General features: G+C 33.4%; 1 protein-coding gene across 1 annotated transcript in view; it reads left to right on the plus strand.

Annotated features, from left to right (window-relative positions):
• The window catches only part of LOC146538938 (dual 3',5'-cyclic-AMP and -GMP phosphodiesterase 11-like), a 122,967-nt gene that overhangs the window by 87,362 nt on the left and 22,343 nt on the right, over positions 1-13,262 (plus strand). The window contains exon 9 of the mRNA XM_085185931.1: positions 12,636-12,743. Coding sequence (XP_085042057.1) covers positions 12,636-12,743 — 108 coding nt within the window. The remainder of the gene's footprint in view (positions 1-12,635; positions 12,744-13,262) is intronic.

Here is a 13,262-nt window from a genome sequence, read left to right on the forward strand (position 1 = left end):
ATGAATTGGATATTTCTAATTATATAATTTTTTTTCTAATCTTAAGTAAGCAAAAGAATATATCCAGATCGGTCTCTCCTAGTTTTTACATCAACTAGGAACTATTCTTATACACTATTATATTCTTAACTCATTAAATAACATACCTGTTGGAAAAGCTCCCCTTTGATGAAACATTATAAAGAGGCATTATATTAAATTAATTTCAAAACTACCTTAAATGCTTCACATATAAATTCTACGTCATATATAATATTATTTTGTTCTATATTACTGAAACAGCAACATTGTGTAATTTAGAACAAATGCTATAATAAATTCTAAGTCAGTCGTAAGTCAGGCAAGATGAATGGTTTGAGTGCTAAATTTAATGGTCGGCTCCAGGCCACCGGAGAAATTGTCTTTCTCATTTTGAAAGGCATTCATTCATTCATTCACTAAAGTGAAAATGATCGACGGTCTCATTCGAGCCCCGATATTGGACGGAGAGTTTATTATTTCTCCACTTAGCGGAAATAGATATTCAATCAATTGATATTACGATGCTTTTCGGGAGGTTTTTGATCCGTATTAGTGGGAACAAAATTATGATATTTTTTAAAAGGTTTTGTAGTTGGTCGTTTATTAAATAGTAAATCTTAATAAATGACAATAAAATTAAGTTTATCGTTATCACAATAGAAGAACTCATATCAACTTTCAGAATAGCCATAACGCTATATGGTCTGACATAAGTCGGTCCATTCTTCACTACTTGTGTTCCTTACATATTTGTTTATTTAACAATAAATATTGGATTTATTTCTTCTTTTTTTTATCCCGAGAGTACTTACCACCTTTATTAATCCTATATTAGTCAATATTTAACTTCACCTTTCTTCTCCGACTGAATTTTTATTATTCCAATTTCTATTTTCTCTCCATTAGCCATTTATTGACTGAAAATAACGTTCACATGAGGTATATCTTTACATTGAATGGCTGTATAACGTTAATGTACTCAGTATTTCACGTTTGTGAACATAAGAGTCCTCTCTGGGAAACATTAAAAACATTTTTTTACGTTTTTCTGTTATACTCGTAGATAGCACCAGAAGAAAATATATGGTGCTATGAATGTAAAAAATGATATGGTAATATCTTTATATGGCCTGTCATTAAACAATGGCACTCTCAGGGTTTATTTGCATTGTTATATTAGGTTCTTTTTTTTGGATTTTTTTTAGATTTGCGTAGATATTTTTTTTTTCATATTCTTGAGACGACCAAGTGTTAATTTCTGCCAGTCTTGCCGCCAGAGCACAAGGTTGTTAACGCGACAGGTTGTGGGTTCGATTCCCATTCGAGGGAAAGAAACATTTAATACTTTTATATTATTTGCTCTGTTTTCGAGGCAAAGCGCGGCGTTGAACTCCGCCACTCAACAGAATTCGGCAGGAATAGGAAGTATCATAAGCAACACTAGATTTCCTCTGCCTATCTAGAAATCTTAAATCAATATTAATGCAAAAGTTGGTATTTTTATTTAAAATTTCATATTAAAGAAGAATTCAATTTCGTTTACCGAGTAATTTTGCAATGTTTCAAGCAATTACTTTTTTAGACTATTCAACTACAGTTAGTTCTCTGACCACAAACTTAGTTATTTCTCAAATATACCTTTCACAGAGTTTGTACATTCAAATTGGCGCTATCTAACTGTACTATTTCATTAAAATAATGAATCAAATAAGAGGAGAAGCAAGATTCCGTAAAGTCTCTTTCGTTTCCATTCAGCCAGCTCAGCGTTTTCTTTGAATTTGTTGGAATTAGGTTTAGCCGAAAAGATAACTTCGTTTCATTAGCAATGTTTGTGCTAGAATTTCTATTACACATTACCAGTACAGTACAGTACCTACGTAAAACCGACACGTTCGTGATTCTTTTTTCTTATCAAATAGTGTATTTTGTAAATGAGTCGTCTTTCAATAAAAATGAATGTTGTCACGTTTCAGGTGTATGTGCTATATAAAAAATTATGTACAAATATATAAGTTTTGTTATCATATAAGGATTTAGGTTATGTTATATATAAATCTTTATCAGCTTCACGCATTATCTTGCACGCTGCGTGATAGGGAGAGGGAACATATTGTTAAGACACTTCGTTTCCCAATTTCCGCCAAATCCTGGAGTCATTGCGTGCTGAGTGACGGAACTCATCGCTGCACTCTGTCTCGATGGCAGAGCGAAGAAATGGAAATAATTAGAATGTTAAATAAATACTTCATTTCCTCGATTGGGCATCGAACCCACCACCTGTCGTGTTTACAGTCACACTTTGTGCATGACGACAGGCGTCGTGAATCTTTGTTTTACTTTTAAGAATAATAATATAAGATTTCAAAATCATGAAGCGCCATGTTTCGAATTTGGGCGGAAAGCGTAAAATAGTGTTTTGACACTAAGCGCTTTTTACCTGCATGAAGCTAAAAATAAGAAGCGAATCAACAATTATTATATTATAGTAGTAGATATTTGTAATATAGCTTGGTTATATTTAAAAGCGAAATCAATAATAACAAAATTTCATTCAATGTTTTCAACAAACGTTTGGCACCGTCTAACATTTATCTTATTAAATTCGAATATTTTTATAGAAATTGCGAGACCATTTATCATTGCCGGTACATTGACCTTTCAATATTTTACTTAGAAAATAAATTTGAATTAATGTTTGCTGCTGAGGCTGCATCATTGTATTGTAAAATTGTTTTGGTATTCCATTTAATAAGATTTTGCAAAAACATTCTTGTCTCAGATATAAAGAATATAATATTGTTAGAAAACGGAAGCGGTTAACGTCCAAAAAATAACAATCAAGCGAGGAAATTAAATATTTAATGTGCTTATTTCTTCGCTCTCGTGTCTGGGTAAAGTGCGGCGTTGAACTCCGCCACTCAACACACATTCCATTCATTCATTCATTCCTGTGCCTACCCAACCTTAAAATAAAGAAATAAGAATATATATTCGAATCGTTTATAAAGACCGATAATGATTTATATGCGTGAAGCGTTCACGTGCAATAATTAATTAACTTTTTTTCGTTCGTAATTCGTAAGCTTTTATTTAATCGATACAAGACTATCGACTCACGCTACTTAAGAGGCCAGTGTCCCCAATTTAATTTGTTTTACTTAATTTTTTTACTTGAAGTGTCGATACGAATTAAGGTTTAAATGTTTACGAGGACAACTTATTGAGGCCGCTGTCGCGTAGGGGCAAAAGCGTGTAACTGGAAACGCGATGGTTTTGGGTTCGATTTCTTTATGGAGAATTGAATTTTTATTTATGAATATTTTTATTATATAAATCAAATCACGGACGGCAATGCCACGGAAAATGGAGAACAGAGTGTCTTAACATTAGCTTTTCCTCTTTCTACCCTGCTATATGCGGGATACAGCGTGAACCTGATAAAACAAAAAAGGGTAACTTATTGTATCTAAATCACCCTTATTCTGCAAATTTGTTCTATATAGGTAAATGTTTATTTTCTATTAACTTCGAGAGACTTTCACAGATCCTTAGTTTATGACAAGAGATAATGGTGTTCCTTATTTTAAGTAACAGTAGCCCTATAAATTTTTCATTTTGAAAGCTAATTGTGTTTGAAGAAGTAAATTCGTTTTTTGTATAATTTTATTATTATACTAAAATATAATATGTAATGTTTTCTTTTACTTTTTTAAAAGTTTACTTTTTTAAGTGATACTCAGATATTGAAATAAAGCAGAAATTAGAATTTTTAATTTCTAGCATGTAACTGTAATCGCGATAGGTTGTGGGTTCGATTCCTACTCGAGGATATTAAATATTTAATATTTTCATTTCTTCCCTCTGGTCAGGCAAAGCGCGGCGTTGACTTCCGCAACTCTACACGCAATACCTCGAAAAATTCAGCAGAAAGTGAGGAACGAAGTGTTTTAATACTAGGTTCCCTCAGCCTACCTATATGCGGAATACAGCGAGCGTGATTATTGATTACGCACATTCATATATGTGCCTAGCTAATACGAATTCTCGATCACGTACCAAGCTATATACATCAAAACCTTCGCGTATTTGTAGTCATGTTAGGTTTAAATAATGGCAGTTAAGTATATGAATTATTCGTGGCGGGCCCTCAGAGTAAACGGGGGGCATCCATCTCCACATACTTCATGTATTCCGTGATGGAGGTTCCTTTTGTTACAATATTATGTAAGTGAAATTGGGTGGACTGTGCTAATGAATTATTAATACGAACATATAAAATGAAAGTTGTATTATATGTATAGATAGAATCAGCTTCACGCTCTATCCTGCACCCAGCAAAGTAGGCAGAGGGAACCTAGAGTTAAGACATTCTGTTCCCCATTTATGGAGTTGAATTTTTAAGATATGTTTTAAGTGTTGAGTGGCGGAACTCACACGCAATACCTCCACACCAATCTCCAAACGCAATTCCTCCAGGCCTTGACACCAGAGCCAAGAAATGGAAATATAATCTTAAATAAATATTTCATTTCCACGAGTGGAGATCGAATCCACAACCAGTCGCCTTTACAGTCACACCATGTGCCTCTGCGCCACGACTGGAAACAAATAAAATGAAAGTCGTGTTATTGTAAAATTTTCCCGCTGTATTCCGCACACAGCGGGGTAGGCAGAGGGAAACTAGTGCACTAACACTCCGTCCTCCATTTTCCTCCGAATTTTTGAGGCATTGCTTTTTGATATTACCTACTTTATAAACAAGGATTTAGGAACACGACACTAATCCTCCTTATTGTATGTCGTTTAATACTCAATTATTGTTTGACATTGATGGAACGGCCTAGAACTAAAAAAAATATAAGCGTGTTGCCTTCGGCGTTTTAGCGTGAACTTGGCACCTATAATTCTATTAAACACATCGTTAAAATGTTCTCCAAGTGTGAGAATATGCTTATATGACAGGATGTTATTCTCGTTTTATTATCGTAGATTACTGGAACGATAACGAGATATAGAATCTTTAGTTTATATTTATATGTTCAATTCGCATAATGACCATCTTTTTTATATACACTAACAATGAAATTAAATGAACGAAATTAGTATATTTGTCGATTTTTTTATTGTACAGCGTATAAGGCACACAACTTATCAAAAGAATCTAATGTCAAGACACTCTGCTCTTCAATTTCTATATATTTCATACACCTATTAATTCTTCGCCTTTATAGCAATATGTGCAACTAAATCCCTGATGACTTTAAATTGCTATGACCCGACTTCTAGTATTAATTGTACCGCACATTGGAATATCCTAGTGTCGTATTAGAATATCCTTCGAAGCCGTCTTCGATCTTAACAATTTCTATTTTAAATTCCGCTTTGACATTTTCTGCGTAGTTTTGTATACATATTTATATTTTATACTAGCCGCCCGCTCGCGGTTTCACCCGCGTGAACTATGTTATTATTAATATCTGTCTCCATGACTACGTCCTAGTGACGTCTATGCAAAATTTGAGACTTCTAGCATTTGTAGTAACGAAGTTTCATACAAACTTTCGACCCCAAAAACAACCCCTTAGAAATCGAATATTGCAAATTCCCGTCTTAGCGAGTACCTACATCTTATAAGTACTTACGTCTTATAAGCAGCACTTGTAGTTTCTGAGATTTCGTGATGAGTGAGTGACCTTTCGATTTTATATATATAGATTATTGAAATAGTCTATGGTCTAATTGAAAGGGTAGCGTTGAGTTTCGCTACTCCACACGCTATGCCTCCAGAATTCGGCGGAAAGTCTAAACTGAGTGTTTTAACACTAGGTCACCTCTGCCTATCCTGCTGAGTGCGGGATACAGCGTGAAGCTGATATAAAATGAAGTCGTAAATAAAATTCAGTGAAAACGTTTACCAAAAATATCTTGGTTATATCAAAACCTACATTTGTATTATTAATAAATACTATTACATTTAAACTTATAAAGCTATAGTTATTTTAACAATGTGGTAGCGCATTTGGTTCATATTGTGGTTGTGCCTTCCGGCTTCAATTCATTCCGGTAATCATGTTTGGGCGTATAGTTATTAAATATTTTATAGTACTAGTCTCGCTCACACAAAAGCCATACCGAAAGTTTAGAATAAAGTGATCTTTCTCTCTTTATTGTCTCTCCGATTTAAATGTAATAGAACTCTTATAATTATGTTTACTTTGGTTTTACAATTACCAATAGTTATAAAAACCAAACTGAATTAGTAATAATATCTATATATTCGTAACTTTCTGTTATTATGATTAATTTAGTCATATATATATATACCCGTAGAATATGTAGAATAGAATAGAATTTAGACAATTTAGAATGTCATCCAGCCAGGGAGCCGTAGGTTGTTCCTAGGGACAAATATTTGCGGTCTGGATGTAAATGTCAATGTGTTCAGCGTATGTGGGTCATAATCCGTTTAGATTATACTATTAGAATATTTTTCGTTTCACGCTCTATCCCGTACACAGCGGGATTACGCAAAGGAAGTGTAATTTTTATGCATCATACGACAGGTTGTAGGTTCGATTCCCATTCGAAAAAATTAATATTTAATGTGAAGCTAAAAAATAAAACATTAATAGGCATACATTGCTGATATGTCGATTTTATTTGTGTAGGTACTGTACTATTGTGTAATTCATAAATCGTACTTTAGTTATCGCTAATAAACTACATTTTGGGTTGTGGATTCGATCCCCACTTTGGTTATTGAATTATTATTTATTAATATTTTCATTTTTTTAATAAACTTTGGTAATAAAGCAAAACTCGGCATTATGTTCTGCCACTTAACATGCAATTCCTCAAAAATTCTGCGAAAACTAAGAAACGGTGTGTCTATATACAGCGTGTAGCTGAAAAAATAAACATTAAAGTCACTAACATTTTTTCATTCAGCCTTTATAGCAATTGTCTTTTATTATACAAAAGGCCGCTTCTTGTATTCATTAATTATCTCGGCACCACGCGGACGAACTGGCCGCCGTCCAAAACATCGGCCTTGTTGTTATTAAAACTGATGTTGTATGAAATTATGTTTATACAATATATATGTATATATATATATATATATATATATATATATATTTATGTTATGTATTATATTTTTATTATATATCTTCATTGATGTGGCCAGATGTGGCATAGTGGTATAAGTGAGTAAACGTGACAGGTTGTGGATTTGGTTTCTACTCGAGGAAAGTAAATAATTAATATTTTTATTGCCACGTCTCCTTCTCCCAATACGCAATGGCTTCAGAATTCGGCGGAAAGTGGAGAACAGAATTATCTTAATGTGAACAGAGTGTCCCAACACTGGGTTCCCAGGAATCCTCTGCTAACTTAGCTATGTACGGGATAGAGCGCGAAGCTAAAAAAAATCACTAATAATCCTTAGATTTCTTTTATGTTTAGTTATATGTATAATTAAGATATTATACAAAAAAAATACGAAAACAAAAGAAACACCAACAACAAGTGTATCCTAATCATTCTAGTCATCAATTATACGACAATGCCTAATGATACGTGCAGTTCTCGCAAAAACCGCAATTTAGACAGCTTCGAGCCTTAATCATTTTCCCAATTAGACTTTTTACCATATTGTAATTATACAGTATAACTTGATTGATGTTTTAGTATAATATCAATAGCAGAATTGGAAAAAAACTTATATTACTACGTTTTATGCTCTAGTTCTACGCAACAGAATATTCTCGTTCGACTCTGGTGTCGAGGTAGAGCGCGGCGTGGAGTTCCGCCACTCAGCAATACCTCCAGATATCGGTGGAAAATGGGGAACGTAGTGTATTAACACTAGGTTCCATCTCCCTAACCTGCTGTGTGGAGGATATAATGTGAAACTGAAATGTTCTTTGTGAATATTACAATTATAAAATTTTAAATAAAAGCACAATTTGGAATTGTAAAATTTTACTGTATCGTATAACATTATTATGATAAACTTTAAATATGCGGGCTTATATCGTAGAAACGGGAGGAATATTTCGAAATTAGTCGCATTAACTCTTAACAAAACGTATTACGATAACACTGGTAGGTACCTACTGTGGAAGTCTTTATTTAGTTGCCGCACTGAATGGCCCCAACAAAGGATTATATATTTGCAAATTATCATAACAATCCAGTTGGAGCTCAGAGGTTGCAGGAAACACATATGGAAAACTGAAAATGTTTTTTTTATTATATTACAAGTCTATGCTTTTAATGTAATTTGTATAAAGGATGAAAATTGGGGAGGTTGAAAATCTTTCAAATCACATGAAAGGTGATGAGGTGGTGATGGTTTGTGCTTCAACACATTTAGTAGCAACATCTGAAGCCAGTGACTGTTGTTATTGGAAATTCAAAATATTATAAGAATTACTCCAACTGCAAGGCAAGCTAATTATGGATAAGACCCAAAGAAAACATTATGGGTTTTCCTTATCTTTCAACTGCAGGTCGCGAATTCTAAGATGTTAAAGTATTATAAAAATAAATATTGTAAAAATAAGTGTTTTGGAATTCTGTCGTTATACCTTCTTTCATGTTGTAAACATTTTAACTAATTTACAACTTGAAACTGATCTCATCATCTCCATTCTCAAGATAAGAAAAGAGCGATACAAAATAGTTTAACATTAAGATATTATAAAATAAATTTCAATAAAAAAAAAGATTTTAAACAGTAAACTATATAAATTTAAGATATATGTTTTTTTCATAGATGTGATTGTCAGAACTGTACCAAATTAAAATGGAACTACACGGGAAGCACCAGCTTTCAAATACATAAAGAATCATGAAATCGGTCCACCAAGTCGAAAATTCTGAGGTAAAAAACCTCCTCCTTTTACAAAAGTCGGTTGAAAAAGAATATAATGTGAAAATCAGGACCAAAAAATTATTTTCCCTTTAAAAGTAGATTTCTCGTCGTCTCGAGTGACAAATCGTTTTCCATTACTTGGACATTACTGAGATAGGACCGGAGAAACTTTCTACTAGAAGCGTAAACCCATATGATCATTTAGCGTTTTGATATTTCAACTTTAACAGAGGCCTTCTTGGCGCAGCAGCGCAAGCGGATGACTGTAACGCGACGGTTGTGAGTTCGATTACCGCTCGGAGGAATAAATTATTATTAATTTTTTTTTCTATGCTTTGACAAAAGCGAGCAATGCCTCGAAAATTCAGCGGAAAGTGGGTAACGAAGTATCTTAACATTAGGTTCCCTCTGTGTACCCTGCTAGAATACGGGATACAGCGTGAACCTGAAAAAAAAAACATTTCACAGGAAAAAGTTGCTAATTTCATTTTCTCTAAAGGATTATAAAATTTTACCTCTGGGAAATTCGATTTATCAAGTTCCGGAAATCTGTTTAAGAGCAGAAATATTTTTATTGGTAATTCTACAATACAATACATAATATTTACCACACTTATATCCAACTAGTGGGCCCGTGCGCGGCTTCGCCCGCTTGAAATAGAAATATTAATAAAGAAATTGAAAACTAAAGATTCAGTCAATTCAGTAAAACAGTTGTATAAAATAACTGTTACGCCAATTAGCAAATTTGTCGAACTAAGTACTTTAAATTGACATAACTTTTTTATTTATGAACCGATTGTAATAAAATAATCCAGAATCCAACAGTGAAAACCGCATCTAAATCGGTTAAGCCGTTCTGAGATTAGCGATAACAAACGCACAGACAAATAGACAAAAAATTTAAAAAATCATTGTTTTGGGTTCTATTACGTTAATAAAGGTGCCCAATAACATTTTTTTTTAAATATCTTCCAAGTACAGACACCGATCCTCTTACGATTTTATTATAAGTATAGATATAGATAAAGATAATAATAATCTAGAAAGTTTTATAAAAAAATATCCAAATCCAAAGAGGTTTTTCTATATGATATAAATCAGTTATTACACTCGAATCGCTATTATTGATAGCACAAAATTGGCGTCTGTACAACGCCAATATATCGTTCGTGTTTTATGGCTGGGAAGTTTATCTTTTTATCTTTCACTAACTGTTATTTGTATGAAAAATTCGTTTCGCTAATATTTTCTCTGCCCATACAAAATTAGTATTTTCCACTTTTCAATTATTTCCTATCTAATATTCATATTATTTACCGTGTAGTTTATTTAGCGTCACGCTAGCTTAGGATAGGCAAAGGGAACCTCGTAATAAGGTGCTTAGTTAGTCATTTTCCGCCGAATTCTTGTCGCATTGTTTGTTCAATGGCGGAACTCAACGCTGCGTGTTGCCTCGGACACTAGATCGAGGAATTAAAAATATTAAATATATCGATTAATAATTCAATTCCTCGAATGAGAATCAAATCCACAACCTGTCGAGTTTAGAGTCACACTTTGTGCCATATTATAAAACTAATAGAAAAACTAAAACGAAAGTGCCGTTTATGTGCTAAAACATTATTTTCTCATTAATAAAATGAAGACAATAACTATGATTAACACATTTTTACTATTGTTTTCTTTATTTCATAAGAAATATATAGATTCATTATACTTATATTATTATTTATATTTCTCATCGATAGAAAACTTAAGTGAAAAATTAGAAAACTATATAATAACAATGACCGTGTACAGTAGGTATATAATTAAAACCAGCTATACGCTGTATCCCCCATACCGCAGGGTAGGCAGAGGGAACCTAATGAGGCACCCATTCCCCACTTTCCAACGAATTTGTCGAGGCATTGCGTGTTGAGTGAGGGAACTCAATTTTCAATATTTGCCGTCTTGCCAGGTGGGCTTCGAACCCACAACCGTCGCGTTACAGTCACACCACTGCACCACGAGGGTCTCGTCGTCGTGATAAATTAGAAAACGATATTATATCAATGACCATGTACAGTGGGTATATGAAACAATATAATTTCATGTTTGGCTTGCGGCCATCGATTTCCGCAAAATATTTAGCAATGCTCGTACTAAGCATTGTATTTTATCGCAGTGTGCTGTTGAAGATTTATTAACAGTTTCAACATAGATTGTTCTTGTAGAAACATATCGCAGAATTATAGTGACTGACCTATTTAAAAATATAACATTTTGGGAAATTACATTTTTGTACTAAAAACTAAAAAAAAGTAAAGAGTTTTTAAATTAATTGTTGATTTATTTATCTATATTATTTCTTTCACTTCTAAATATTTATACTGGTTATCTAGATTGTAAGCAAACAAATTATGTTCCATTCCATGGATTCCCACTCGCCCTGTTAACGAGGGAAAGAGCGGCGTTAAGTTCTGTTACTCAACACGCAACTTCTCCAGAATTCAAGGGAAAGAAGGGAACGGAAGTGTCTTCATGAGAACAGAGTGTCGTAACACTAGGTTCCCAGGTTCCCTCGGCCTACCCTGCTACGTGAGGAGCAGCAGGTTGTGTGTCCAATTTTAAATATTTATTATTTTCTTTACATCGCTCTGGTGATTTATGTTGTATGTAACTTACTAAATAAATAATCTATGAATGAAAATAATTAAATAAAGCATTGGATTTGGTATATAAAATTACAATTTTAAAGCTCGTATTTATAAATCCGTCTCAAATTTGAGATCGACCTTGAGATGCCGTTTTCATTCATAGATATGTAATTTGTGAATCATCAAAATTTTCCAAGGCGTTTAGTTTTTACAACGCCATATAGGAACACACATACATACACAGACGAATAAACACATCACCCTCCTTTACGTTGCTCAATCGGTTATAAAGTTGTACTAATAATTCACAACAAACAATAAGCATCGAGCATATCAGATACCCACACCAAGGTTTTTGCAGTACGTACACATTGAAGAGTTGAAGGAGCAATTACAGTTCTGTAGGACGCCCGCGGTCTGCGGTCGCCGGACCCCGGGACTCCGATTACGTTCACGGCCCAGTTCCCTTTCGATATGTGCTTGAACTAGAAAAGCTGAATGAATGGATCAATGTTTGTACGGTTTCAATCTAATTGATTTTCTATTTTGAACTCTTTGAGGATGCCGTTTGATTTTGTGGTCGTCGACGTCGTAGTGTTGGGATATTTCCTTTTTTGTTTGTGAAGTAAAGATTTTTAGCGATTTGAATAAATTGCAGAATTATATTAAAATTGATAACTGATGTATAATTAAAAAACTCAGTGTATAATTATTAATATTTAATTTTCAAAGTAATCAATAATATCAGCCAGTAATAAATACCTGCTCTTTGACAAAAATTATGTATGCAACGGTTATTAACATATTTTTAATTGAGGAATAAATTTCTAAGTTCCTCGTGGCACAGTGGCGCAAACGTGTACTGTGATTATAAACGCGTCGTTTGTGAATTCGATTTGCACTCGATTAAATAAAAAATCAGCTTCACGCTGTATCTCGCACACAACAGAGTAGGCAGAGAGAACCTAGTGTTAAGACACTCCGTTCCCGACTTTTTACTACGGTTGTGGGTTCGATCTCCACTCGAGAAGCTGAAAAAAATCCTGAGATATTATATTTAATTTATTTTCTTAAACGTACAAATATTGTTCCAGGACGAGAGGTTCAATCACGACATTGACCAGCAGACAGGTTATAAGACGAGGTCACTCCTCTGCATGCCCATCAAGGATACCAACGGAGAGGTCATCGGTGTCGCTCAGGTACGTGTTGTATGGTTTTCCTATATTAAAATTACGTTCGCGTTTTATAATAGGTGTGTGTGTCTCTTTCCTCTATAGGAATTCCATTGTATTTGTCAAAAATAAATATTTGTTTAAAAGATTTATTTTTAAAGATATTTTGTTTATTAGTAGTGTATAAGTTAAATATAAATCCTCTAATTTTCTGATTTCTTATATTTTTTAAAATGTTAAATTTAAATGCCTTCTCTAAGTATCCAATAACTTGAATCTGCATTGGAAATTTCATCTCTGCAAGTACCTACTAGTCGATACTATGAAGCTCCAAGTTTCTTTCTTTTTTTTCTTCTCTTTCTTTTCTGGTATGAAAAAAATAATTTATATTTTTAAATATAGACGAAATTGTATTTTTTTAAAATTTCAGATTAATTATTTATTAGGCTGAAGAGTTCGTTGCCGTTGTTTTATTTCTTTTGAAAATATTTTATGTCCAGCCAATAAAATATTGTTCATAACAAAGGATTCCGTTTCGGAATATCT

This window comes from Heliconius melpomene, chromosome 5 (assembly GCF_056956725.1).
Source record: "Heliconius melpomene rosina isolate 202511_hmr_F chromosome 5, ASM5695672v1, whole genome shotgun sequence".
Lineage (NCBI taxonomy): Eukaryota > Metazoa > Arthropoda > Insecta > Lepidoptera > Nymphalidae > Heliconius > Heliconius melpomene.